Source organism: Aegilops tauschii, chromosome 5, assembly GCF_002575655.3.
Source record: "Aegilops tauschii subsp. strangulata cultivar AL8/78 chromosome 5, Aet v6.0, whole genome shotgun sequence".
Classification (NCBI taxonomy): Eukaryota; Viridiplantae; Streptophyta; class Magnoliopsida; order Poales; family Poaceae; genus Aegilops; species Aegilops tauschii.
The window spans coordinates 115876030-115902945 of NC_053039.3; the positions used below are offsets into that span (position 1 = coordinate 115876030).

Below are 26916 nucleotides of genomic sequence, written 5' to 3' on the forward strand. Positions count from 1 at the left end.
TGGACTTTGGTTGACTTGCCCGATGATCGGCAAGCCATCGAGAATAAATAGATCTTCAAGAAGAAGACTAACGCTGACGGTAATGTTACTGTCTATAAAGCTCGAATTGTTGCGAAAGGTTTTTGACAAGTTCAAGGAGTTGACTACGATGAGACCTTCTCACCCGTAGCGATGCTTAAGTCCGTCCGAATCATGTTAGCAATTGCTGCATTTTATGATTATGAAATTTGGCAAATGGATGTAAAGACTGCATTCCTGGATGGATTTCTGGAAGAAGAGTTGTATATGATGGAACCTGAAGGTTTTATTGATCCAAAGGATGCTAACAAAGTGTGCAAGCTCCAGCGATCCATTTATGGACTGGTGCAAGCATCTCGGAGTTGGAATAAACATTTTGATAGTGTGATCAAAGCATATGGTTTTGTACAGACTTTTGGAGAAGCCTGTATTTACAAGAAAGTGAGTGGGAGCTCTGTAGCATCTCTAATATTATATGTGGATGACATATTGTTGATTGGAAATGATATAGAATTTCTGGATAGCATAAAAGGATACTTGAACAAGAGTTTTTCAGTGAAAGACCCCGGTGAAGCTACTTATATATTGGGCATCAAGATCTATAGAGATAGATCGAGACGCTTAATTGGACTTTCACAAAGCACATACCTTGATAAAGTTTTGAAGAAGTTCAAAATGGATCAATCAAAGAAAGGGTTCTTTCCTGTGTTACAAGGTGTGAAGTTGAGTCAGAATCAATGCCCGACCACTGCAGAAGATAGAGAGAAAATGAAATGTGTTCCCTATGCTGACTCTATCATGTATGCAATGTTGTGTACCAGACCTGATGTGTGCCCTGCTATTAGTTTAGCAGGGAGGTACCAAAGTAATCCAGGAGTGGATCACCGGATAGCGGTCAAGAACATCCTGAAATACCTGAAAAGGACTAAGGATATGTTTCTCGTTTATGGAGGTAACAAAGAGCTTGTCGTAAATGGTTACGTCGATGCAAACTTTGACACTGATCCGGATGACTCTAAGTCACAAACCGGATATGTGTTTATATTGAACGGTGGAGCTGTCAGTTGGTGCAGTTCTAAGCAAAGCATCGTGGCGGGATCTACGTGTGAAGCGGAGTACATAGCTGCTTCGGAAGCAGCAAATGAAGGAGTCTGGATGAAGGAGTTCATATCCGATCTAGGTGTCATATCTAGTGCATCGGGTCCAATGAAAATCTTTTGTGACAATACTGGTGCAATTGCCTTGGCAAAGGAATCTAGATTTCACAAGAGAACCAAGCACATCAAGAGACGCTTCAATTCCATCCGCGATCAAGTCAAGGAGGGAGACATAGAAATTTGCAAGATACATACGGATCTGAATGTTGCAGACCCGTTGACTAAGCCTCTCTCACGAGCAAAACATGATCAGCACCAAGACTCCATGGGTGTTAGAATCATTACTGTGTAATCTAGATTATTGACTCTAGTGCAAGTAGGAAACTGAAGAAATATGCCCTAGAGGCAATAATAAAGTTGTTATTTATATTTCCTTATATCATGATAAATGTTTATTATTCATGCTAGAATTGTATTAACCGGAAACTTAGTACATGTGTGAATACATAGACAAAAAGAGTGTCACTAGTATGTCTCTACTTGACTAGCTCGTTGAATCAAAGATGGTTAAGTTTCCTAGCCATAGACATGAGTTGTCATTTGATTAACGGGGTCACATCATTAGAGAATGATGTGATTGACTTGATCCATTCCGTTAGCTTAGCACTTGATCGTTTAGTATGTTGCTATGTCTTTCTTCATGACTTATACATGTTCCTATGACTATGAGATTATGCAACTCCCGAATACCGGAGGAACACTTTGTGTGCTACCAAATGTCACAACGTAACTGGGTGATTATAAAGGTGCTCTACATCCGATGGTACTTGTTGAGTTGGCATAGATCGAGATTAGGATTTGTCGCTCCGATTGTCGGAGAGGTATCTCTGGGCCCTCTCGGTAATGCACATCACTATAAGCCTTGCAAGCAATGTGACTAATGAGTTAGTTGTGGGATGATGCATTATGGAACGTGTAAAGAGACTTTCCGGTAATGAGATTGAACTAGGTATTGAGATACCGACGATCGAATCTCGGGCAAGTAACATACCGATGACAAAGGGAACAACGTATGTTGTTATGCGGTTTGACCGGTAAAGATCTTCGTAGAATATGTGGGAGCCAATATGAACATCCAAGTTCCGCTATTGGTTATTGACCGGAGACGTGTCTCGGTCATGTCTACATAGTTCTCGAACCCGTAGGGTCCGCACGCTTAACGTTCGGTGACGATCGGTATTATGAGTTTATGTGTTTTGATGTACCGAAGATAGTTCGGAGTCCCGGATGTGATCACGGACATGACGAGGAGTCTCGAAATGGTCGAGACATAAAGATTGATATATTGGACGGCTATATTCGGACACCGGAAGTGTTCCGGGTGATTTCGGAGAAAACCGGAGTGCCGGAGGGTTACCGGAACCCCCCCCCCCCGGAGAACTAATGGGCCACATGGGCCTTAGTGGAGAGAGAGAGGGCCGGCCAGGGCAGGCCGCGCACCCCCTCCCCCTCTGGTCCAAATTGGACTAGGGAAGGGGGGGGTGGCGCCCCCCTTACCTTCTCCCTCTCCTTCCTTTCCCCCTCCTAGTAGGAGTAGGAAAGGGGAGTCCTACTCCTACTAGGAGGAGGAGGACTCCACTCCTGGCGCGCCACAAGGGCTGGCCGGCCTCCCCCCTTGCTCCTTTATATATGGGGGCATGGGGCACCCTAGAACATACAAGTTGATTGTTTCCAGCCGTGTGCGGTGCCCCCCTCCACCATAATCCACCTCGGTCATATCATCGTAGTGCTTAGGTGAAGCCCTGCGCCGGTAGCTTCATCATCACCGTCATCACGCCGTCGTGCTGTTGAAGCTCTCCCTCGACACTTTGCTGGATCGTGAGTTCATGGGACGTCACCGAGCTGAATGTGTGCAGATCACGGAGGTGCCGTACTTTCGGTACTAGGATCGGTCGATCGTGAAGACGTACGACTACATCAACCGCGTTTTCATAACACTTGCGCTTACGGTCTACGAGGGTACGTGGACAACACTCTCCCCTCTCGTTGCTATGCATCACCATGATCTTGCGTGTGCGTAGGATTTTTTTTGAAATTACTACGTTCCCCAACATGGAGAACTTTCATTTCTGCACAAAAAAAACACCATGGTAGTTCTGCTGAAAACAGCGTCAGTCCGGGTTAGTTCCATGCAAATCATACCAAAACCATATAAAATTGTTGTAAACATGGCATCAATACTTCATAAATTATAGATACATTGGAGACGTATCAGCATCCCCAAGCTTAATTCCTACTCGTCCCCGAGTAGGTAAATGATAAAAGAAATAATTTATGAAGTGTGAATGCTAGCAAAGTGCATAAGTTTGATCAATGATAATTTCAATCACTTTTCCTAGCATCATAACAACAATTGTTTCTCATAAAACTTATTATGATAAAGTAGCAATTGAAAATGGAATTTTTGTTGTGGAATGCTACCTATCATATTCATCATAAACTCTTTTCTTTTGTAGCATGGACATTTGGACTTTTATATGGTTCAAGCAATAGTCTAGTTTTGACATGAGGACTTTAATACTCAAGCATACCAACAAGCAACCATGTCTTTCAAAATATCAATGCTAAAATAAGTTATCCCTGGCCCATCATGCTCAATCATTGATCCATTCATGAAACACACTCGCATATTAGCTACACTCAATGCTCAAGTACGATCATAGTGCCTCCTAGTTGGTGCTTTATAAGAGAAGATGGAGACTCAAATTAAAAATAAAAATTGCATAAAGTAAAAGAAAGGCCCTTCGCAGAGGGGAGTAGGGATTTGTAGAGGTGCCAGAACTCAAAGCGAAAATTGAGAGATAAAAACATTTTGAGAGGCATACTTTTCCCACCAACGAAAACGACTTAGGGCTCCCAACACTTTCCATGCTAGATATATCATAGGTGGTTCCCAAACAGAAAATAAAGTGTATCCTTTTCCCCCATTCTTTCACTTTCCATGGCTAACCGTATCCATGGGTGCCCTCCATACCAACACTTTCCAAGGAATTTATTATTTGACAACATAAAGTAAATTCATTTTTCGTTTCGGGACTAGGCATCCCTAATACTTTTGCCTTACTCTCGTGCAATGACAAGTGAATAAACACTCATCGTGAGAATAACACATCTAGCATGGAAAATATTGGCCACCCCTCACCGCCTCGCGACCGGTACGAGCACACAAAAGAGAAATTTATTTTGAAAATTAGAGATGGCACATACAAATTTGCTTAGAACGGCAAAAGAATACCGCATATAGGTAGGTATAGTGGACTCATGTGGCAAAACTGGTTTTAATGGATTTTGAATGCACAAGTAGTGATCATACTTAGTGCAAAATGAAGGCTAGCAAAAGATTGAGAAGCGACCAACCAAGAAACGAATAATCTCATAAGCGAGCATTGAGCATAATTAACACCAAATAATGCACCACAAGTAGGATGTAATTTCATTGCACAACTATTGACTTTCGTGCTTGCATAGGGAATCACAAACCTTACCTTCAATATTCTTACTAAAGCATAATTACTCATCAACATGACTCACATATCACATCATCCTATCTCAAAACTATTACAAGGAATCAAGTTTATTTTTTCCAATGACCTTCATGAAAGTTTTTATTATATCCTTCTTGGATATCTATCACTTTGGAACTAATTTTCATGTATTGCTTTTGATAAGCTCAAACAAATATATGTGAAGATCATGAGCATAATATTTCTTTCTCTCAAATTAATTTAAGTGAAGCAAGATATAATTTATTCAAAAATGCTAAAGCACACCGTGCTCAAAAAGATATAAGTGAAGCACTAGAGCAATTCCATAGAAAAGAGCTTCGTTGACGGGATGTGAGTGCCGCTTAATTAGCCTCCCTGGCAACTATTTGAAAACTCTATTTTATTTAAAACTTTCAGATCTAAGTATTTTATCAAAATAGCAAGCAAAAACAAAACAAAATGACATTCCAAGAATAGCACACATCATGTGAAGAAGCAAAAACTTAGGCTCAACCGATACTAACCGGTAATTGTTGAAGAAGAAAGGTGGGATGCCTACCGGGGCATCCCCAAGCTTGAGCTTTTGCGTCTCCTTAATTCCTCTCATATCACGGTTTTCCTAAATCTCAAAAGCTTCATCCACACAAAACTCAACAAGAACTCGTGAGATAAGTTAGTATAAACTAATGCAAAAAACCTTATCATTCTCTACTGTAGTAAATCACTAAAATTATTATTCAACATTGCATACTAAATTCCTCTGCATATTTAATCATATCCTCAAATAGAATCATTAAACAAGCAAACATATGCAAACAATGCAAACATAACAGGAATCTGCCAAAACAGTACAGTCTGTAAAGAATGCAAGAATATCAATACTTCCCTAACACCAAAGATTATGAAAATTTACCACACTGTAGAAAATTTATCAGAGCTTATTTTGCAAAAAGTTTCAACATTTTATCACATTCTGACTTTTCTAGGGAATTTTTGCAACAGCGGTAAACTTTCTGTTTTCAAACAGCAACATGTAGACTTGTAAAATAAGCATAGTAAAGGCTATCAATGCCACTTTTATTGAAATAAAAGATGCAAAACATTATTCTAAATAATATAAAGCAAATCCTAACAAAATAAAATGACGCTCCAAGTAAAACTCATATCATGTGACGAATGAAAACATAGCTCCAAGTGAGGTTACCGATAATGTTGGAGACGAAAGAGGGGATGCCTTCCGGGGCATCCCCAAGCTTAGTTGCTTTGATCTTCCTTGAATATTACCTTGGGGTGCCTTGGGCATCCCCAAGCTTAGGGTCTTGTCACTCCTTATTCTCCTCATATTGACATCTCACCCAAAACTTGAAAACTTCAATCACACAAAAGTTAACGGAACTTCGTGAGATAGGTTAGTATGATAAAGAGAAAACCATTTCACTTTGGTACTGTCAAAGAAAAGATTCATAATTGTTTCCTCATAATTACTACTGTAGCATATCATTTACACAATTTATATTGAGCAATATAAGCCATAGAAACTAGAAAACAAGCAAACTGTGCATTGAAAACAGAATCTGTCAAAAACAGAACAGTCTGTAATGATTTGGATAACTACCATACTTCTCCTACTCCAAAAATTATGAAACAATTAGGAACACGTGATAAATTTGTATATTAAACTTATGCAAAAAGAATCAACTCAAAAGTACTCTTCTGTTAAAAATGAGAATTGTTTCGTGAGCACAAAAGTTTCTGTTTTTCAGCAAGATCAAATCAACTATCACCCAACATGATCCCAAAGGCTTTACTTGGCACTTTATTGAAATAAAAGCAATAAAACATCCTTTCTACAGTAGCCTAATCATGTCAACACACAAAAACAGTAGGTAAAAGTGTTGGGTTGTCTCCCAACACGCGCTTTTCTTTAGTGCCTTTTAAGCTAGGCATGATGATTTCAATGATGCTCGCATAAAAGATACAAATTGAAACACAAAGAGAGCATCATGAAACATATGACTAGCACATTTAAGCCTAACCCACTTCCTATGCATAGGAATTTTGTGAGAAAATAATTTATGGGAGCAATAATCATCTAGCATAGGAAGACAAAACAAACATAACTTCAAGATTTTCAACACATAGAGAGGAAACTTGATATTATTGCAATTCCTACAAGCATAAGTTCCTCCCTCATAATAATTTTCAGTGGCATCATGAATAAAATCAACAATATAACTATCACATAAAGCATTATTTTCATGACCCACAAGCATAGAAAATTTATTACTCTCCACATAAGCAAATTTATTCTTATGAATAGTAGTGGGAGCAAACTCAACAAAATAACTATCATGGGATTGAAAATTAAAATCATGATGATAAGTTTCATGGTTATCATTATTTCTCATAGCATACATGTCATCACCATAATCATCATATATAGCAACTTTGTTGTCATAGTCAATTGAAACCTCTTCCAAAGCAGTGAATTCATCATTAAATAAAGTCATGACCTCTCCAAATCCACTTTCATCAATATAATCATCATAAATAGGAGGCATGCAATCATCATAATAAATTTTCTCATCAAAACTTGGGGGACTAAAAATATCATACTCATCAAATATAGCATCCCCAAGCTTATGGCTTTGCATATCATTAGCATCATGGATATTCAAAGAATTCATACTAACAACATTGCAATCATGCTCATCATTCAAATATTTTGTGCCAATCATTTTATTGACTTCTTCTTCTAACAATTGAGCACAATTTTCCTTTCCATCATTTTCATGAATACATTATAAAGATGCTCAATATATGATGCAACCTCAATTCCATTTTTTTTGTAGTTTTCTTTTTTTAACCAAACTAGTGATAAAACAAGAAACTAAAAGATTCAATTGCAAGATCTAAAGATATACCTTCAAGCACTCACCTCCCCGGCAACGGCGCTAGAAAAGAGCTTGATGTCTACTACGCAACTTTATTCTTGTAGACACGTGTTGGGCCTCCAAGCGCAGAGTTTTGTAGGACAGTAGCAATTTTCCCTCAAGTGGATGACCTAAGGTTTATCAATCCGTGAGAGGTGTAGGATGAAGATGGTCTCTCTCAAACGACCCTGCAACCAAATACAAGAAATCTCTTGTGTCCCCAACACACCCAATATAATGGCAAATTGTATAGGTGCACTAGTTTGGCGAAGAGATGGTGATAAAAGTGTAATATTGATGGTAGAAATATATTTTTATAATCTGGAATAAATAAAAACAGCAAGGTAGCAAATAGTAAATGGGCACCAAAATGGTATTGCAATGCTTGAAAATGAGGCCTAGGGTCCGTACTTTCGCTAGTGCAATCTCTCAACAGTGCTAATATAATTGGATCATATAACCACCCCTCAAAGTGCGATGAAGAATCACTCCAAAGTTCCTATCTGGCGGAGAACATAATAATAAATTGTTTGTAGGGTACGAAACCACCTCAAAGCTATTCTTTCCGTTCGATCTATTCAAGAGTTCGTACTAAAATAACACAAAGCTATTCTTTCCGTTCGATCTATTCAAGAGTTCGTACTAAAATAACACAAAGCTATTCTTTCCGTTTGATCTATCCTACAATTCGTACTAAAATAACACCAAAGAAAATTCATATTCATAATACTCAATCCAACACAAAGAACTTCAAAGAGTGCCCCAAGATATCTACCGGAGAAACAAAGACAAGAACGTGCATCAACCCCTATGCATAGATTACCCCAATGTCACCTCGGGAATCCGCGAGTTGAGTGCCAAAACATATATCATTGAATCAATACGATACCCCATCGTAACCATGAGTATTCAATTGCAAGACATATATCAACTGTTCTCAAATCCATAAAAGTATTCAATCCGATAACAACGAAATCTCAAAGGGAAAAACTCAATTCATCACAACAAGATAGAGAGGGAAAACACCATATGATCCGACTCTATTAACAAAGCCCGCGATACATCAAGATCGTGACATCTCAAGAACACGAGAGAGAGAGAGAGAGAGAGAGAGAGAGAGAGAGAGATTAAACACATAGCTACTGGTACAAACCCTCAGCCCCGAGGGTGCACTACTCCCTTCTCATCATGGTGGCCACCGGGATGATGAAGATGGCCACCAGAGATGATTCCCTCCTCCGGCAGGGTGCCGGAACGGGGTCTAGATTGGTTCTCGGTGGCTACAGAGCCTTGCGGCGGCGGAACTTCTGATCTAGGTTAACCCTGATGGTTTCTCTATTTATAGGATTTTTTAGCGTTGGTTTCACGCTAAGAGGGCCTCGAGGTGGGCACAACCCACCGGGCCAAGCCAGGCCCACCAGGCGTGCCCTAGTGGGTTATGCCCTCCTCGTGGCTCTTCTGGCCCTCCCATGAAGCTTCGAGGGTCTCTTTTGTTCCCAAAAAAATCGTCAAAAAGTTTCAGCTCATTTGGAGATCTTTCATTTCTACACAAAAAACAACACCACGGTAGTTCCCCTGAAAACAGCGTCAGTCCGGGATAGTTCCATGCAGATCATACCAAAACCATATAAAATTGTTGTAAACATGGCATGAATACTTCATAAATATAGATACGTTGGAGACGTATCATAGACGTCGACACCCATGCCGTAGGCCAGTTCGCGATCACGGTTAAGGTTTGTGTAGCTAGACACTAGACCTCGTTCTGGTTAACCACGGTCTACGGTCCGACTAACGACGCGAGCAAAGAGGCCTTCCTTGCCGAGATCACAAACTCTGCCCCGCCTAGCTCCGAGCCATGGCTTATCAATGGCAATTTCAACCAAATTTATGAGGCTAGGGAGAAGAACAACCTCAACCTCAATAGGAGGCTCATGGGGTGCTTTAGGGCTGCAATAGACAGAGCTGGTTTACGCCAAATCAAATGCAACAACCGCAGGTTCATCTAGAGCAACGAGTGTGACAGCCCAACCCTAGTGGGCATCGACAAATTCTTCTGCAACGCGCCATGGGAAACCCTGTTTCCTCTGGCCATGCTCATGGCAGCCTCCACGGCTTGCTCCGACCACTGCCCGCTCGTGCTTTCGGACGCGGCAGGACCTCGCCGACGTAGGTGCTTCAAGTTCGAGTCATTCTGGCTGCACTTCCCACGCTTCACTGACACGGTGACCGCGGCCTGGGCGCGGCCGGTCGCTGCAACATGCGCCTTTGCCCGCCTCCACACCAAGCTTGCTCATGCGGCCAAGGACCTCCGCATTTGGAGCCGGAGCCTCTTCGGCGATGCAAAGCTGCAGTTCCACATCGCCTGCGAGGTCATCTTGCGCCTGGATGTGGCCCAGGAAAGGCGTCAGCTCTCGCCGGCCGAAAGAGAGCTGCGGAAGGACCTCAAGCTCAGGCTGCTAGGGCTGGCAGCGATCGAGCACTGCAAGAAAAGGCAGGCCTCGAGACTCACCTGGCTGCGCTCTGGTGATGCCGCAACCAAGTTCTTCATGGCAAAAATCTGCTCGAGAAGGAGGAAGAACTTCATTCATGCGTTGAAAGTCAATGAAACAGTAGCCACGGAGCACAGCGAGAAAGAAGCGGCTATTCACAGCCATTTTGACAGCATCCTTGGAGCTACCCAACAGAGATCAACCACGATCAACTCGAGCCAGATTCAAATGCCAACAATCCAAGGTGGTGGACTTGACAACCCGTTTTCAGAGGAAGAGGTGTGGGCGGCGATTCAGGCCTCGCCGGCGGAAAAATCTCTCGGGCCGGACGGATTCAGTGGCTTATTCTTCAGGTCATGCTGGCCGATAATCAAGGAAGGCGTAATGCAGGCGTTTAACCAGTTCTACAACTTGGCCGGCAACAACTTTGGCTTGCTCAACTCGGCGATCATATCCCTAATCCCCAAGAAAGACGGCACGAGCATCATTAGCGACTACCGTCCGATTAGCCTGATTGACTCCATAGCTAAGCTAGTTTCCAAAGTGCTCTCGATCAGGCTAGCTCCGGTGGTCCAAAGCCTCATATCATCGGCCCAGACAACATTTCTGAAAACCAGATGCCTGCATGATAGCTTCGTCTACGTCCAAAACTGTGTTAGAGCCTTGCATCGCAGAAAGACGCCGACTGTCCTCCTCAAGCTAGATATCTCAAGATCATTCGACAACGTTTCATGGGAATATCTGCTTGAGCTCATGGTAACTTTAGGGTTTAGTGCTAAATGGCGTGAATGGATTACCCTGTTGCTCTCCACTTCATCGTCTGCCTTCCTTCTCAACGGAATCCCTGGCAAAACAATCCTACACCGGTGCGGCCTACGGCAGGGCGACCCCCTATCACCGCTTCTCTTCATCCTAGCGATCGACCCCATCCATCGCCTGCTCAAAGCTGCAGAAGACGCACTTGACATTACTCCGGTGCCGGGCGGAGAGATCAAATTTAGGGTTAGCTTATATGCAGATGACGCCATCATATTTGCAAACCCCGTCAAGGAGGAGATCAATCAATTAATGGCCATGCTCGAGAGCTTGGGCGATGCCACAGGCCTGAGGATTAACAACGCCAAATCCACGACGACTCCGATATGCTGCAGTGACATCGACCTTACTACCGTCCTTCAATCTTTTGGGGGGCCAACTATGCAGTTCCCGATAAGATACTTAGGGCTACCCCTCACGATTGGCCGGCTTCGTCTAGTTCATCCCCAATTCATCCTCGATCGAGTTAGAGCTAGACTTGCTGGCTAGAAAGGGAAAATGCTCTCCATCGCGGGGCGCAGGGTCCTTGTCAGATGCATCCTCACCGCCCTGCCAACGTTCGCCCTCACTGCGCTCCGCGTTCCGGTGAAACTGCTGAAGGAAATTGATAAATGTAGATGTCGCTTCCTTTGGGGTCGTGATCAGGAGCTCTCTGGAGGAAGCTGCAAAGTCAACTAGGGCGGGTTTGCTCCCCGATCGAGCACGGCGGGCTTGGCATCCTGGACCTGCCAAAATTCAGCCGCACCCTACGCCTACGCTAGTTGTGGCATGATACGTCTCCAATGTATCTATAATTTTTGATTGTTCCATGCTATTATATTATCTGTTTTGGATGTTTATGGGCTTTATTATACACTTTTATATTATTTTTGGGACTAACCTATTAACCCAGAGCCCAGTGCCAGTTTCTGTTTTTCCCTTGTTTCAGTGTTTCTCAGAAAAGCAATATCAAACGGAGTCGAAACGGAATGAAACCTTCGGGAGCGTAATTTTTGGAACGAACGTGATCCAGGAGACTTGGAGTTGAAGTCAAGGAAGCTTCAAGGAGGCCACGAGGCAGGGAGGCGCGCCTGCCCCCTGGGCGCGCCCCCACCCTCATGGGCCCCTCGTGGCTCCCTTGACCAACTTCTTTCGCCTATATATGTCCATATACCCTAAAAACCTTCAGAAACAGAATAGATCGGGAGTTCCGCCGTAGCAAGCCTCTGTAGCCACCAAAAACCAATCGGGATCCTGTTTCGGCACCCTGCCGGAGGGGGGATCCCTCACCGGTGGCCATCTTCATCATCCCGGCGCTCTCCATGACGAGGAGGGAGTAGTTCACCCTCGGGGCTGAGGGTATGTACCAGTAGCTATGTGTTTGATCTCTCTCTCTCTCTCGTGTTCTTGAGGTGGTACGATCTTGATGTATCGCGATCTTTGCTATTATAGTTGGATCTTATGATGTTTCTCCCCCTCTACTCTCTTGTAATGGATTGAGTTTTCCCTTTGAAGTTATCCTATCGGATTGAGTCTTTAAGGATTTGAGAACACTTGATGTACGTCTTGCATGTGCGTATTTGTGGTGACAATGGGATATCACGTGATCTACTTGATGTATGTTTTGGTGATCAACTTGCGGGTTCCGTGACCTTGGGAATCTATGCATAGGGGTTGGCACACGTTTTCGTCTTGACTCTCCGGTAGAAACTTTGGGGCACTCTTTGAAGTACTTTGTGTTGGTTGAATAGATGAATCTGAGATTGTGTGATGCATATCGTATAATCATACCCACGGATACTTGAGGTGACATTGGAGTATCTAGGTGACATTAGGGTTTTGGTTGATTTGTGTCTTAAGGTGTTATTCTAGTACGAACTCTATGATAGATCGAACGAAAAGAATAGCTTCATGTTATTTTACTACGGACTCTTGAATAGATCGATCAGAAAGGATAACTTTGAGGTGGTTTCGTACCCTACCATAATCTCTTCGTTTGTTCTCCGCTATTAGTGACTTTGGAGTGACTCTTTGTTGCATGTTGAGGGATAGTTATATGATCCAATTATGTTATTATTGTTGAGAGAACTTGCACTAGTGAAAGTATGAACCCTAGGCCTTGTTTCCTAGCATTGCAATACCGTTTACACTCACTTTTACCACTTGTTACCTTGCTGTTTTTATATTTTCAGATTACAAAAACCTATATCTACCATCCATATTGCACTTGTATCACCATCTCTTCGCCGAACTAGTGCACCTATACAATTTACCATTGTATTGGGTGTGTTGGGGACACAAGAGACTCTTTGTTATTTGGTTGCGGGGTTGTTTGAGAGAGACCATCTTCATCCTACGCCTCCCACGGATTGATAAACCTTAGGTCATCCACTTGAGGGAAATTTGCTACTGTCCTACAAACCTCTGCACTTGGAGGCCCAACAACGTCTACAAGAAGAAGGTTGTGTAGTAGACATCATGGCACGCCTGGAAAAACCCAGAATGGCCGTGGGCGGGGACGGAGCCGCCTTGCGACGCCTCGGATCACGCTCTCTTCAATGCGGCCACAACGGTGACCGTTGGCAACGGTCAAGCAGCATTGTTCTGGCACTCTGCATGGCTAGACTCGACACCGCTGAAACACCTCCTCCCCAACCTGTACAAGCACTCCAGGAGAAAGAACTGATCAGTAGCCCAAACTCTCTCTGAAGATCGCTGGATCTCCGACCTGGCGCACGGCGACACCAGCTCAATCATCCACGACGTGCTCAACCTGCATAGGCGGCTTCATCTACAGCAGCTTGATCTTCAGGAGACCAGCCAAGACCAGATCAGGTGGAAGATTGCTGCCTCCGGACAGTACAGCGCAAGATCGGCCTACTGCGCTCAGTTTCAGGGCTCAACGCAAACCCAATTTCGCTAGCTGATCTGGGACACTTGGGCTCCTGCGAAGCTGAAGCTGAAGATCTTCGCGTGGCTGCTTCACCAAGATCGTCTCTGGTGCAATGATAGGTTGCAGCGAAGAGGATGATGGGCCAACAACTATTTTTGCCAGCTTTGCTTGCGCAACCTAGAAAGCTCCGAGCACCTGTTCTGGCACTGCCACTTCGTAGTTGCGACCTTGGCTGCACTATCTACCTGGCAGTACTGCCATGCTCTGGGTCAGGCGACCTGGATCCGCAGCCCCAGCTCCCTGGACAAGATTGAAGCCATGATCGGAGCTATGCCGGCAACAACCAGGAAAGCAGTCAAGGCTCTCGCGATGCTTTCCCTGTGGGAGATCTGGCAGGAGAGGAACCGTTGCATTTTTAGGGCAAAAGAGGCCAGTGTGGCTGATGTGCTACTTGCAATCAGGAGAAGCCTAAACCTCTGGCAGCAAGGCGGCGTCAAGTTCTTTCAGAGCCCCTTCGGGGACCCCCCGGGAGAGTAGGCTAGTGGATTGTGCCTGGGGCACTTTGCTTTCTTCTTCATTCTTCTTCCTTCTCTCCTTGATCTGCGGATCCTCGCCTTGTCACTTTTGTCATCTGCTCCCTGCTTAATAACAATGAAACACCAGCCTTTGCTGGTCCTTAAAAAAGTTAGCACTACATCCTAGTCTAGCTGGAAAACTCGTTTGTCCTAAACCCTAGATAAAAGAAAGGGCTCGATGATGGGAGCTGCCAGTGGCGGAGCCAGAAAAAATTGATCGAGGGGGGCGAATGATGGTGAATCGGGATGGAGAGGGCCAAACCATAGAAAGAGAGACATTTAGCAACAAATATGACTAATTTTGCACTGTTCACAAGCAAATTATCAACAACTCTTGGATGTTAGGGGGGTCAGGCCCCTGCTGGCACCCCCTGTCTTCGCCACTGGGTGCTGCAATAACCGCGACCATCACCACGTCGGTGACGGCTCGTACGGTAGTCTTCATGGTAGCTCGAGAGCGGAGCGAGCAATTCTATGACCATCATCACCTTCTTGGCAGGGAAGCCTGTTGGTGACGAGAATGTGAGGGGGCGACATTTGCGAGCTCAGAGAAGGCAACAGCTGCGACCACCATTGCCTTCTCTTGGAGATGCCTTTATAAGAAACAAACAAATGCAATTGCACAAGAAAAATCGTACAACAAATACAGACCTAACATAAACAAATAAAAAAATGTCTCTAAAATGATAGCAGTGTATGAAGCAGCACTAAATCCAAAAAAAGTGACTGAAGAATCAAAGAAGAAAATGATTGGCATGACTTCCATTCATGGCTGCTTACTATTTTCGCTATAAGACAAGTTTAGGTCACTCACAAAAACAAAAAAATTAGGTCATCAAAACGACAAAAAAATTAGGTCATCAAAACGAGTATGTAGGTAACTGACATTTTTCCAGAAAAGGGGAAATAAATTAGGAGGAAATGAAAAAAAATAATAGCAGTGTATGAAGCAGCACTAAATCCAAAAAAAGTGACTGAAGAATCAAAGAAGAAAATGATTGGCATGACTTCCATTCATGGCTACTTACTATTTTCGCTATAAGACAAGTTTAGGTCACTCACAAAAACAAAAAAATTAGGTCATCAAAACGACAAAAAAATTAGGTCATCAAAACAAGTATGTAGGTAACTGACATTTTTCCAGAAAAAGGGAAAATAAAAATGCGTCTGCCGGGAGTCGAACCCGGGTCTATTGCTTGGAAGGCAATTATCCTAACCGTTGGACTACAGACGCTTTGATGTCCACAACAGTTCAGTACCTTTTATCAATGGAACATAAAGGCGTCGCCACGCTCTATTCTTGAGACGTACAAGAAATGAGAGACAATATGCCACCGTCACCTGCGCAAGCAGGCCCGAAGAGTCATTACTTCAGACTACAGCCAGTCTGTACCACGATTAATCAGTGGTCACCCTATTTGGGGGGTCCGAAACAGTGGAACAAACCACTCCACTGATCGCTTGATCGATGGAAGGACTTGCTGGAATCTAGCCTGGATAGTTCGAGCCATCAAAAGATTTGCTGAAATGTGACTTTGATGGTTGCTCGGCCATCAATAGACAGTTTTCTACCAAAATGCCAGCATCATCTACAGAAGCAGGTTCCAGACCAGGCCACCTTAGTCCAGATCACACGGATTTTGGGGGCAAAACAGTTCCGACATCCGAGATAGTTCTTCAGCCATAATCTGGATAGTTTCTTCTGATACAGAAAAGATTGTGCTAAAGTGTTGTCTTGAATGAACATGAGAAAGTAGTTAGGTAGTGGCTGACAGCCCGCGGCGATAAATAGCCCCTAAGAGCAACTCCAATGGGCCGACCCAAACGGACGGCGATTTCGTTCGTTTTTTGTCCGTTTGGGTCAGCCGCCCGCCCGGCGTCCGCTCTGTTTTTCATATGGGTCGGCAGCGCGCCCAACGAGCCGACCTATATGTGCAGGCATGGCCGGCTGGCCGCGCAATTTTACATTGCATTCAATATATTGTGAAATAAAAATTTAACAAACAAAATAGTCCGCCCAAATAAATAGTATAATTTTACAGGCCAAATAAAAATAAAAATGTTTCACATAGTTTTACAAACGAATAAAAGAAGATACATCTATTGGTGGCCAACATGAGTCCACATATGCTCAACCAAATCATTTTGTAATTGCACGTAAGTTTCCTAATCACGCATGTCTTCATGAAACTGAGTGAACTGCTCAAATGTTGCCGCTACTTCATGCTCAGGCACAACATTCTCACCCTGAAACTGAAAGCCTTGATCGTACAGACGTTCCGGCGCGCTCGTCTTCTACGAACATATTGTGCATGATCACACAAGCAGTCATCACTTTCCATAGTTTCTGTGTGCTCAAAGTATTAGCAGGATACCGAACGATGCCCCATCGAGATTGCAAAACACCAAAGGCACGCTCGACATCCTTTCTAGCACTCTCTTGCTCTTGGGCAAATCTTTTCCTTTTCTCTCCAACAGGGTTGGGTATTGTCTTTACAATAGTGGTCCACTGAGGATAGATACCGTCACCCAAATAGTACCCTTTGTCGTAGTTGTGGCCGTTGACATTAAAGTTCACCGGTGGGCTGTTGCCTTCGGCAAGCCTAGCAAACACCGGCGAGCGCTGAAGCACGTTGATATCATTGTGTGATCCAGCCATGCCAAAGAAAGAGTGCCAGATCCAGAGATCTTGAGATGCCACGGCCTCTAGTATGACAGTGCAAGCCCTGACATGTCCCTTATACTGCCCTTGCCAAGCAGAAGGGCAGTTCTTCCACTCACAGTGCATGCAGTCTATGCTGCCAAGCATCCCCGGGAAGCCCCTGCTAGCATTCATCGCCAACAAACGGGTTGTATCTGCAGCTGTCGGCTCTCTCAAGTACTCAGGGCCAAACACAGCAATCACAGCCTTGCAGAACTTATACAGGGACTCTAGGCATGTAGACTCGCTCATACGGACGTACTCGTCAATGAGATTATCCTTCCGGCTCAGTCGTCATTTGGATATGAGCTGGTTCTTGACCAATCAATGCCTTGATCGGTTGTGCTTCTAAGTCTACTCAACTTATCCATCCTTAATCAGAGCGTTTGCTTTTGAGTCCTTCATTTGAAAATCACAATTCCTTTGCATTTGAGCTCTGAATTAGTCAGTTGTTTCTATAATCCAATGCCTTTGCATTGTTACTTCCTTTGGTTGTGTGTCGATACTCACATCAGCTCCATTATCGACCGGCAGATCCTTTGTTGGATTTTATCCAACAGCGTCCTTCATATTCAATAACCTTGTGAGCCTTCCCTCAGATACATAATGCCTTTGGTAAATTGTATCCTCTGCTTTCTCAACCATGCTCAGCTTTTGACCTGGTGGTATTTACTATTGAAGCTTGTGGTATATGTTTCCACGATACCCTGATGGATTGAACATATGCCTTCCTTAATATGTGTGAACTCAAAAGTTTTCACGAGTAATACTCTTCTGGTATTTTGCCAGATAAAATTTCAACAGTACAACTTTTTCGAAAGTGAGAAGTGAATGAAAGTTTATGCATTGGAGAAGTGGGAGTCGACCTTGAACTTTGTGTTCATGCCCATGGACACGATGTAGATCCTATCCTGGAAGCTTCTTGTAATAATAGCTATTTCCTTGATATAATATCCTTTGGTATCAGTGAATTGATCCTTTGCAATCATGGTTCCGACCATATGTTCTTCTTTGATTCCATTTCTCGGGCAAGTTTAAACACTTGTCTTCTGTGGATGAATACACCAGTCCAACCTTTACTTTGATCTACTGTCGAGTATTACCCCCCTGGTATCTCGAGATTATCACGAAACTGCATAACTTCTTATGGGTTCTTCATCAACTGTTATTTCTCACCAATTCCAATTTTTCTGGGTTTTGGGTTGTCATCAACCGAGAAAACTGATAAGTGAATCAATTCCGCACTCCGAATCAATAACTCTAAGTAATTTTCATTGCTTACGAGTTTAATAATCCTTCAAGTCATTCCTAGCCCGATTGACTATATCATTATCGTCTAATTTTAATTATGCTCCTGGTCCTTATTCTCGAAGCACAACTTTCGACTATGAGCTAAGCTTACGTCGATTTTCCTCGTCATATCATTTCACCTTGAACAGCAAGCTTGATTTCGAGTTTGTGTCGTACTCGTGGTTCCAATAACCTTTCGCTTCATCATCCCTTTGACTTGATGTCATCGCCGATTGATTGCATCTTCATGGAGCCTCTCGACAAAATTTGTCGCGATCATCATTTGACTCCTTCCAGAATACCAATCAAATTCATGATGAGAAATAACATCCTGGCCCCTCAATGAATTGTGTTACCATCGACAACATTCTTGCCTTCCCCCCAACACAAACTTGTTCCTGTTTGTGTTGTACCTAGAGGTCCTTTCTATCCAACTTATGTTATGATTCTAAGTATTACTGGCTTTTATGTCAAGGATGTGGTGTGGATTGCTTCACCTTTTACGAATTCTTGAAATAATGATACTTCTCACCATCACCATCCTTTCTTGGTTCCCGTGTTGATTCTAACCGGGGTACCAACAAGTGAACGGTGCTGCTTGGATTCTGTATTTCTAGCAACCTTATCACTTTGAAGTTAATGGTCGGCAGTTCAGTCTTAGACCATTGGTTATTGAAACACCATTCTAACCTCGATCATGCAACCTAACCCCATATTTCGGGTGCACCTTTCAACCAATGTTTAATTGATGTTTTCCTCGAGCATACATCATTATATCATTTGATCAGACAAATGTTATTTCCTTGTTCACATAATTGTGGAATCCATCTTGTTGGTAATCTCGAGGAATTGTCGTTGATTCCACCAACCACCTCCTCATCCTCTCCTTGGTTTAATGATGAACTCTTGTTTTGGAACTTGCTTCCATAGTTCATTGACCGAGAATCTTATAATGTCATCTCGTCAATTGTGTTGCACCTTTTCTTTCTCAGGCATCCTGAGTCTGAGGTATCCTGACACCGATCAGATCTGAATCTCGGTCAGATATGATGGTTGGAACATATTTCCAAGAGTTATTACATTGGTCTTTATATGACCCGTTAAGGTGGTGTCATGCCTAGCACACCTGGCCGGAGGACCTATTGTTATAGTTTCCTTTTCTGTGAGGTTATCCATTCTTCCATGAGGAAATTGTAAGACTTATTCTATAAGTCGTCCCTGATGGATCCTTTGTGTATCCAAAGTCTGATCTTTACCTGATGACCATGTCAATACTATCTTGAAGCATGTCTGTGGTACTCCGATCTTCAATAAGGGCATTTGAAGCACAATGCCAAATTATCTTTATCAATTATTCAAACACCGTTGTATGGGTAATGTCATGAAATTCCTCTCCCCTTATCTAAATGGTTTCTACTTTCTATCCCGTCGTGTATATCTTGCTCTGCTTGTCCTTGGGAAGGGTATACCCCTGGTATATGTGTCAAACACATTTTCCTTTCCATTGTTCTGTTTGATCTGATGATCACATTTTACTTTCCATTGATTTGTTTAACCTTGCTTGTGATCCATATGATCTAAGCAGTAATATTCTTCTGCTTATCTAAACACCTTGGTGTACAACCGTGTCAGCAAGACCCTGTTATTATTGTTAATGACATTCCGGTAACCACCGATGGACGAGAACTTTGCCTATTGGCCCGCCTCGTTCAACGAGCAGGAAAATGGTTCTCTTCGTCCCTCGCCCTTGGTACCGACGTTGTTGTCGACATAACTGACAGTGCTATCCTCTGACATGCCTTGCTATCATGACCGCGCAAGATGTCACCGCCCTTCCTACTTTTAACCCACATGGTGGGCCCATAACCCACAGTTCCACAGGATCGAAACCTGACTCTCCTGTACATCCCTGTTTTCCAAAGTTGATCCTCGTACTTGGCTTCGTAAGTAGTTCACGAGCCACCTTCCGAGAGATCATCAATTCTGTTATCAGACACAATACTTATTTTCGTTGCTTTGAACCCCTTCCACGCCCTGTTTCAGGCATCAAACGATTGCCCACCCGCTCGAAACTCCCCATGATACCTCCTTACTTTGCTCTCAATATTTTCTTAAGTTTCAATTCGAGAGTTAATTCCGCCACCTTCCCCGATGTTATCGACCAGATAGTCAACCTTGCCGAGGTCCATTCTTCCGGAATACCCCCTTTTATTATTTCATAAGTACGATGGAGTTCCCGAAGAAATGATGCCGACTTCATCATGATGACATGAAGCAGAGTAACGAAGACGTCAATGTAATGGATTGACCTGTTCGAGAAGAGCAACCAAGACCGAGAAGATTCGTTAGATTTTTCGTAACCCAATCCCTTCCCCCTTACTCCCCTCCTAAATCTCGGGATGAGATTTCTTGTAGTGGAGGAGAATTGTGACGCCCGGATAGTTAAGCTACAGTAATTCCCTGTTAATGATGACACGTCACCGCGATGACTGTTGTTAATCACGATGATTCAATCCCGTTCTAAATCAAAAGTAAAAAAAACAAGTCAAATGGTAAGGATTTTCAAATGTTAAAACTAAAATGTTCGGGAGGTGCCAAATGATGCATAGGTAATTATGGTGAAGAAACCATACTTTTAAATAATGCTTTAATACTCTAAAGTGATTTAAACAGTATCAAAAACAATTAAGTAAATGCCTCTTTTCAATTAATAAAACTCTAAACCAATTTATTTCGGGGTAAAAGTTTTATGTCAGTGGGTGGTTCTGAAACATTATTTTAGGAGTTATCATATTTTACTAAACTAAAAATAATGTGTATCTAAGATAAAACAGAAAATAAAAATAATAAAACAGTAAAGAAAAAAACAAAACCAAAAGAAAGTAAAAGGAAAAGCCCTCCCCCCTTACTGGGCTTCGGCCCAGCTGGACACTGGGCTCGCCAGGCCGGCCCAGCCGGCGCCCCACTTCCCCCTCCATATCCCCCACCCGGGGGGGGGGGGGGGAACCTAACCCCCGTCTCCCACTCCCCCACCCACGTTCGCCCCCTCCCCCGATCCCGATCTGGATCGGGGCATCACCCGGCGCCGCCCCCGCCGCTCGACGCCATCGCCGGAGCCACCTCGCCGGATCGTCGCTCGCCTCCCCATCGCCCGGTCGTCTTCGTCCTCCGCCTCAACCCCCACTGCCCAGACCCTACTGCCCCACGGTGAGGCCTGGCCTCTGTTGGAGATATGCCCTAGAGGCAATAATAAAATGGTTATTATTGTATTTCCTTGTTCATGATAATTGTCTGTTGTTCATGCTATAATTGTATTAACTGGAAACCGTAATACATGTGTGAATACATAGACCACAACATGTCCCTAGTAAGCCTCTAGTTGACTAGCTCGTTGATCAATAGATGGTTATGGTTTCCTGACCATGGACATTGGATGTCATTGATAACGGGATCACATCATTAGGAGAATGATGTGATGGACAAGACCCAATCCTAAGCATAGCACAAGATCGTGTAGTTCGTTTGCTAGAGCTTTTCTAATGTCAAGTATCATTTCCTTAGACCATGAGATTGTGCAACTCCCGGATACCGTAGGAATGCTTTGGGTGTACCAAACGTCACAACGTAACTGGGTGGCTATAAAGGTGCACTACAGGTATCTCCGAAAGTGTCTGTTGGGTTGGCACGAATCAAGACTGGGATTTGTCACTCTGTATGACGGAGAGGTATCTCTAGGCCCACTCGGTAATGCATCATCATAATGAGCTCAATGTGACCAAGTGTTTGGTCACGGGATCATGCATTACGGTACGAGTAAAGTGACTTGCCGGTAACGAGATTGAACAAGGTATTGGGATACCGACGATCGAATCGCGGCCAAGTAACGTACCGATTGACAAAGGGAATTGTATACGGGATTGATTGAATCCTCGACATCGTGGTTCATCCGATGAGATCATCGTGGAACATGTGGGAGCCAACATGGGTATCCAGATCCCGCTGTTGGTTATTGACCGGAGAGTCGTCTCGGTCATGTCTGCATGTCTCCCGAACCCGTAGGGTCTACACACTTAAGGTTCGGTGACGCTAGGGTTGTAGAGATATTAGTATGCGGAAATACAAAAGTTGTTCGGAGTCCCGGATGAGATCCCGGACGTCACGAGGAGTTCCGGAATGGTCCGGAGGTAAAGATTTATATATGGGAAGTCCTATTTTGGCCACCGGAAAATGTTCGGGATTTTTCGGTATTGTACCGGGAAGGTTCTAGAAGGTTCTGAAGTGGGGCCCACCTGCATGGGGGGACCCACATGAACGTGGGTAGTGGGGGCAAGGCCCCACACCCCTGGTCAAGGCGCACCAAGATCCCACCTTAGAAGGAATAAGATCATATCCCGAAGGGATAAGATCAAGATCCCTAAAAAGGGGGGATAACAATCGGTGGGGAAGGGAAATGATGGGATTTCTTTCCCCCACCTTTGCCAACGCCCCAATGGACTTGGAGGGCAAGAAACCAGCCCCCTCCACCCCTATATATAGTGGGGAGGCGCATGGGAGCAGCACCCCAAGCCCTGGCGCCTCCCTCCCTCCCGTGACACCTCTTCCTCCCTGCTTGCGCTTGGCGAAGCCCTGCCGGGATCCCGCTACTTCCACCACCACGCCGTCGTGCTGCTGGATCTCCATCAACTTCTCCTCCCCCCTTGCTGGATCAAGAAGGAGGAGACGTCCCCGCTCCGTACGTGTGTTGAACGCAGAGGTGCCGTCCGTTCGACGCTAGGATCATCGGTGATTTGGATCACGACGAGTACGACTCCATCAACCCCGTTCTCTTGACCGCTTCCGCTCGCGATCTACAAGGGTATGTAAATGCACTCCTCCCCTCTCGTTGCTAGCATCTCCTAGATTGATCTTGGTGACACGTAGGAAAATTTTGAATTTCTGCTACATTCCCCAACAGTGGCATCATGAGCCAGGTCTATGCGTAGATTCTATGCACGAGTAGAACACAAAGTAGTTGTGGGCGATGATTTGTTCAATTTGCTTGCCGTTACTAGTCTTATCTTGATTCAGCGGCATTGTGGGATGAAGCGGCCCGGACCGACCTTACACGTACTCTTACGTGAGACAGGTTCCACCGACTGACATGCACTTGATGCATAAGGTGGCTAGCGGGTGTCTGTCTCTCCCATTTTAGTTGGATCAGATTCGATGAAAAGGGTCCTTATGAAGGGTAAATAGAAATTGGCATATCACCGTTGTGGCTTTTGCGTAGGTAAGAAACGTTCTTGCTAGAAACCCATAGCAGCCACGTAAAACATGCAACAACAATTAGAAGACGTCTAACTTGTTTTTGCAGGGTATGCTATGTGATGTGATATGGCCAAAAGGATGTGATGAACTATATATGTGATGTATGAGATTGATCATGTTCTTGTAATAGGAATCACGACTTGCATGTCGATGAGTATGACAACCGGCAGGAGCCATAGGAGTTGTCTTAATTTATTGTATGACCTACGTGTCAATGAAAACACCATGTAATTACTTTACTTTATTTCTAACCGTTAGCCATAGTAGTAGAAGTAATAGTTGGCGAGACAACTTCATGAAGACACGATGATGGAGATCATGATGATGGAGACCATGGTGTCATGCCGGTGACGAAGGTGATCATGCCGCGCCTCGAAGATGGAGATCAAAGGCGCAAGATGATATTGGCCATATCATGTCACTTTATGATTTGCATGTGATGTTTGTCATGTTTACATCTTATTTGCTTAGAACGACGGTAGCATAAATAAGATGATCCCTCACTAAAATTTCAAGAGATGTGTTCCCCCTAACTGTGCACCGTTGCGAAGGTTCGTTGTTTCGAAGCACCACGTGATGATCGGGTGTGATAGATTCTAACGTTCGCATACAACGGGTGTTGACGAGCCTAGCATGTACAGACATGGCCTCGGAACACAAGCAAAACACTTAGGTTGACTTGACGAGCCTAGCATGTACAGACATGGCCTCGGAACACAAGAGACCGAAAGGTCGAACATGAGTCGTATAGTAGATACGATCAACATGGAGATGTTCACCGATGATGACTAGTCCGTCTCACGTGATGATCGGACACGGCCTAGTCGATTCGGATCATGTATCACTTAGATGACTAGAGGGATGTCTATCTAAGTGGGAGTTCATTAAATAATCAGATGAACTTAATTATCATGAACATAGTCAAAAGGTCTTTGCAAATAATGTCGTAGCTTACCCTTTAGTTCTACTAAGATATGTTCCTAGAGAAAATTTAGTTGAAAGTTGATAGTAGCAATTATGCGGACTGGGTCCATAAACTGAGGATTGTCCTCATTGCTGTACAGAAGGCTTATGTCCTTAATGCACCGCTCGGTGTGCTGAACCTCGAGCGTCGTTTGTGGATGTTGCGAACATCTGACATACACGTTTTGATGACTACGTGATAGTTCAGTGCGTAATGTTGAACGGTTTAAAATTGTGGCACCAAAGACGGTTTTGAAACGTCGCAGAACATATGAGATGTTCCAAAGACTGAAATTGGGATTTCAGACTAGTGCCCACGTCAAGAGGTATGAGACCTCTGACAAGTTTCTTAAGCCTGCGAACTAAGGGAGAAAAGCTCAATCGTTGAGCATGTGCTCAGATTGTCTGAGTACTACAATCAGTTGAATCGAGTGGGAGTTAATCTTCCAGATGAGATAGTGATGGTTCTCCATAGTCACTGCCACCAAGCTATTAGAGCTTCGTGATGAACTATAACATATCAGGGATAGACATGATGATCCTTGAGCAACTCGCGATGTTTGACACCGCAAAAGTAGAAATCAAGTAGGAGCATCAATTGTTGATGGTTAGTAAAACCACTAGTTTCTAGAAGGGCAAGGGCAAGAAGGGATACTTCATGAAACGGCAAATCAGTTGCTGCTCTAGTGAAGAAACCCAAGGTTGAACCCAAACCCGAGACTAAGTGCTTCTGAAATGAGGGGAACGGTCACTGAAGCAGAACTACCCTAGATACTTCGTAGATGAGAAGGCTGGCAAGGTCGACAGAAGTATATTGGATATACATTATATTAATGTGTACTTTACTAGTGCTCCTAGTAGCACCAGTGTATTAGATACCGGTTCGGTTGCTAAGTGTTAGTAACTCGAAATAAAAGCTGCGGAATAAACGGAGACTAGCTAAAGGTGAGATGACGATATGTGTTTCCAAGGTTGATGTGATCAAGCATCGCATGCTCCCTCTACCATCGAGATTGGGGTTAAACCTGAATAATTGTTATTTGGTGTTTGCGTTAAGCATAGACATGATTGGATTATGTTTATCGCAATACGGTTATTCATTAAAGGAGAATAATGGTTACTCTGTCTATTTGAATAATACCTTCAATGGTCTTGCACCTAAAATGAATGGTTTATTGAATCTCGATCGTAGTGATACACATGTTCATGCCAAAAGATATAAGATAGTAATGATAGTACCACATACTTGTGGCACTGCCACTTGAGTCATATTGGTATAAAACGCATGAAGAAGCTCCATGTTGATGGATCTTTGGACTCACTCGTTTTTGAAAAGATCGAGACATGCGAACCATGTCTATTAGTATATATGCATGAAGAAAGTCCATATAGATGGATCATTTGGACTCACTTGATTTTGAATCACTTGAGACATCCAAATCATACCACATGGGCAAGATGACTGAAAGGCCTCGTTTTCAGTAAGATGGAACAAGAGAGCAACTTGTTGGAAGTAATACATTTGATGTGTGCAATCCAATGAGTGCTGAGGCACGCAGTGGATATCGTTATGTTCTTACTTCACAGATGATTTGAGTAGATGCTGAGAATATTTACTTGATGAAACACAAGTCTGAATTATTGAAAGGTTCAAGTAATTTCAGAGTGAAGTTGAAGATTGTCGTGACAAGAGGATAAAATGTCTGTGATATGATCATAGAGATGAATATCTGAGTTACGAGTTTGGCACACAATTAAGAAATTGTGGAAATTGTTTCACGACTATTACCGCCTGGAACACCATATTGTGATGGTGTGTCCGAACATCATAACTGCACCCTATTGGATATGGTGCATACCATGATGTCTCTTATCGAATTACAACTATCGTTTATGGGTTAGGCATTAGAGACAACCGCATTCACTTTAAATAGGGCACCACGCAATTCCGTTGAGATGACACCGTATGAACTCTGGTTTAGAGAAACCTAAGCTGTCGTCTCTTAAAAGTTTGGGGCTGCGACGCTTATGTGAAAAAGTTTCAGGCTGATAAGTTCGAACCCAAAGCGGATAAATGCATCTTCATAGAATACCCAAAACAGTTGGGTATACCTCCTATTTCAGATCTGGAAGCAAAAGTGATTGTTTCTAGAAACGGGTCCTTTCTCGAGGAAAAGTTTCTCTCGAAAGAATTGAGTGGGAGGATGGTGGAGACTTGATGAGGTCATTGAACCGTCACTTCAACTAATGTGTAGCAGGGCACAGGAAGTTGTTCCTGTGGCACCTACACCAATTGAAGTGGAAGCT

General features: G+C 43.6%; 1 protein-coding gene and 1 non-coding gene across 2 annotated transcripts; one reads left to right on the forward strand and one right to left on the reverse strand.

Moving 5' to 3' along the window:
• Positions 1-9686: 9686 nt before the first annotated feature.
• On the forward strand, positions 9687-14310 carry LOC141022608 (uncharacterized). Its single transcript, XM_073498873.1, has 2 exons — positions 9687-11255; positions 14026-14310. Exons 1-2 carry the CDS (start codon positions 9687-9689, stop codon positions 14308-14310), a joined length of 1854 nt encoding a protein of 617 aa, XP_073354974.1.
• A 1200-nt stretch (positions 14311-15510) lies between these two features.
• Positions 15511-15582, reverse strand: TRNAG-UCC (transfer RNA glycine (anticodon UCC)). Its single transcript has one exon. It is a non-coding gene; the product is annotated as a tRNA-Gly (tRNA).
• Positions 15583-26916: the final 11334 nt, after the last annotated feature.